This window comes from Poecilia reticulata, linkage group LG13 (assembly GCF_000633615.1).
Source record: "Poecilia reticulata strain Guanapo linkage group LG13, Guppy_female_1.0+MT, whole genome shotgun sequence".
NCBI lineage: Eukaryota > Metazoa > Chordata > Actinopteri > Cyprinodontiformes > Poeciliidae > Poecilia > Poecilia reticulata.
The window spans coordinates 33383258-33385221 of record NC_024343.1 but is presented as its reverse complement, the minus strand read 5'-3'; the positions used below and the strand labels follow the sequence as shown (position 1 = coordinate 33385221).

General features: G+C 52.4%; 1 protein-coding gene across 3 annotated transcripts in view; it reads left to right on the top strand.

Moving 5' to 3' along the window:
- LOC103475298 (collagen alpha-1(III) chain-like) overlaps window positions 1–1964 on the top strand; it is a 34861-nt gene that overhangs the window by 24109 nt on the left and 8788 nt on the right. For all 3 annotated transcript variants that reach the window (XM_017308390.1, XM_008426818.2, XM_017308389.1), the window contains exons 30-34: window positions 228–378; window positions 613–726; window positions 797–964; window positions 1108–1197; window positions 1274–1408. In XM_017308390.1, the coding sequence (XP_017163879.1) occupies window positions 228–378; window positions 613–726; window positions 797–964; window positions 1108–1197; window positions 1274–1408 (658 nt within the window). The remainder of the gene's footprint in view (window positions 1–227; window positions 379–612; window positions 727–796; window positions 965–1107; window positions 1198–1273; window positions 1409–1964) is intronic.

Below are 1964 nucleotides of genomic sequence, written 5' to 3'. Positions count from 1 at the left end.
CTGAACTGTTCACTACTGACTGACTGAACTGTTCACTACTGAATGAACTGTTCACTGACTGACTGACTGAACTGTTCACTACTGACTGAACTGTTTTCATAAACTGAACGTCTTCATGTAATTAGCGTCTTACTGAACTAATCTGAGCTACTGGAGGTGATTCTGCCTTTTTAAATGTGAACATTTTGAAGTGATTTTGCTCGTTTCCCTGCTCTGTGTGGTGAAAGGGGAACAGAGGCTTTGGGCGGCCGGGTGAGGCGGGTAAACTAGGCCCTCCGGGGCAGGATGCCTGTGACGGACCTCCAGGCGATCCGGGACCGCCGGGACGGCCGGGAGTTCAGGGACCTGCAGGACAAGATGGCCGCCCGGGGCCCAAAGGTACGCTCGGCCTTCAGCCATCAAACTGTCCGTCATCAGCAGACATGACCAAAGTTCAGCTTTTATTCAGGTCCCACTTAGGAACTCTACCTCATCATTTTCTAAATAAATGTTTAAATTAGCCTGAAATAATATTTGTAGTTGCATAATGTGGTATAGAACTTTTCTAGAACCAGAACCAGCCGTTCTGCTGCCGGATGAAGGAAAACCGAACTGGTCTGAAATCTCCATCAGGTCACCGTGGCGTTGATGGGGAAGCCGGCTCCAGGGGTCCGGCTGGGCCCTGCGTCCCCGGACCTCCAGGACCTCCAGGACCGCGAGGTCTGGCCGGTCCAATTGGACCCACAGGTAATTAAAATCAGACGAAAGTCGGTGTGATCTTAGAGATCACACCGTGTTCACACCGCGCCGTCTGCAGGAACGAAGGGCCCGCCGGGTCTGAAGGGAGATCCTGGGACCCACTGCCCCAGAGTCCCCGGGCCCAGAGGGCCCCCAGGGCCACCGGGACCTGATGGAGGTCCAGGGCCGGCCGGGGAGGTGGGACCCAAAGGCTGGAGAGGGAATCCGGGAGACCCTGGGGCTCCAGGTGAGACACCAGTCACATGGTTGGCTGTAGCACCAACATTTGGACTTTTGTTGAGGATTTCTTGTGTTCTCTGGGTGTTTGGTGTCGGTAGTTTCTACTGAAAGACGAAGGAACGGAGCCTTGTCTGTATGTTTGTGTTTTAGGGCGAAGAGGAGACATGGGTGTCCCTGGGCCGATGGGGCGTCCCGGAAACTTCGGACCGCCTGGGCCCTGCGGGGAACCGGGACCAAAAGGTTTTATTAGAGAGCGGCTGGATCAGGTTTCATCTTGTAACTGTTTCTCTCTGAACCCTCATCATTTGTCTCTTAGGTCAGAAGGGTCAAGATGGTTCAAGAGGTTCTCAGGGACCTCCAGGAGAGCCAGGGGACAAAGGGGCAACCGGACCAAAAGGGTTCCCAACAGTCATTAGCACAACGGGGGATCCCGGAGACCCTGGACTTCCAGGTGTTGTATTGTCTTGCATTGTGGCCATTTTGGTAGGCAAGAGCAGCACAAAGCATAGATGAACCTTCCAGACCAACAAAAAGAAAGTAAATTCACACTCTTGACCAATGGGTCAGTGAAATGTAAATCAACAAAATGTCGGGAGCTACAGACTCCTTCAGATCACAGTGGCTGAACAAGCCAAGAAGAGACGTTTATCCGAGCAATCGAGGAAAGCCTCAGCTTCTGCACAAACGCAGCACGAGGTTCTTGTGATGTGAGACGGTCAGCTTGATGTGCGCTACCTGGACCAGCGCCTTGAGTGGAGCCATCGGACTCCAAACTCACATCAACCCCTGCAAAAACGGTCAGCATGGTGAAGACCTACAAGAAAAGAGGAATAATCGGCTTTTTGAGAATATACAGTTCATGTGTGTTTGAGCCGCTGTGCTCCGTTTACTCCCTCTATAGGCTGTAATGGGTATTACATCCCAAGACCAGGTCCAACACTCTGAAGTCCTTTTAAGGGCCAGAAAGCCTGAGGCTTCATCTGCCTCTGTGTAGTGCTCACTGGACA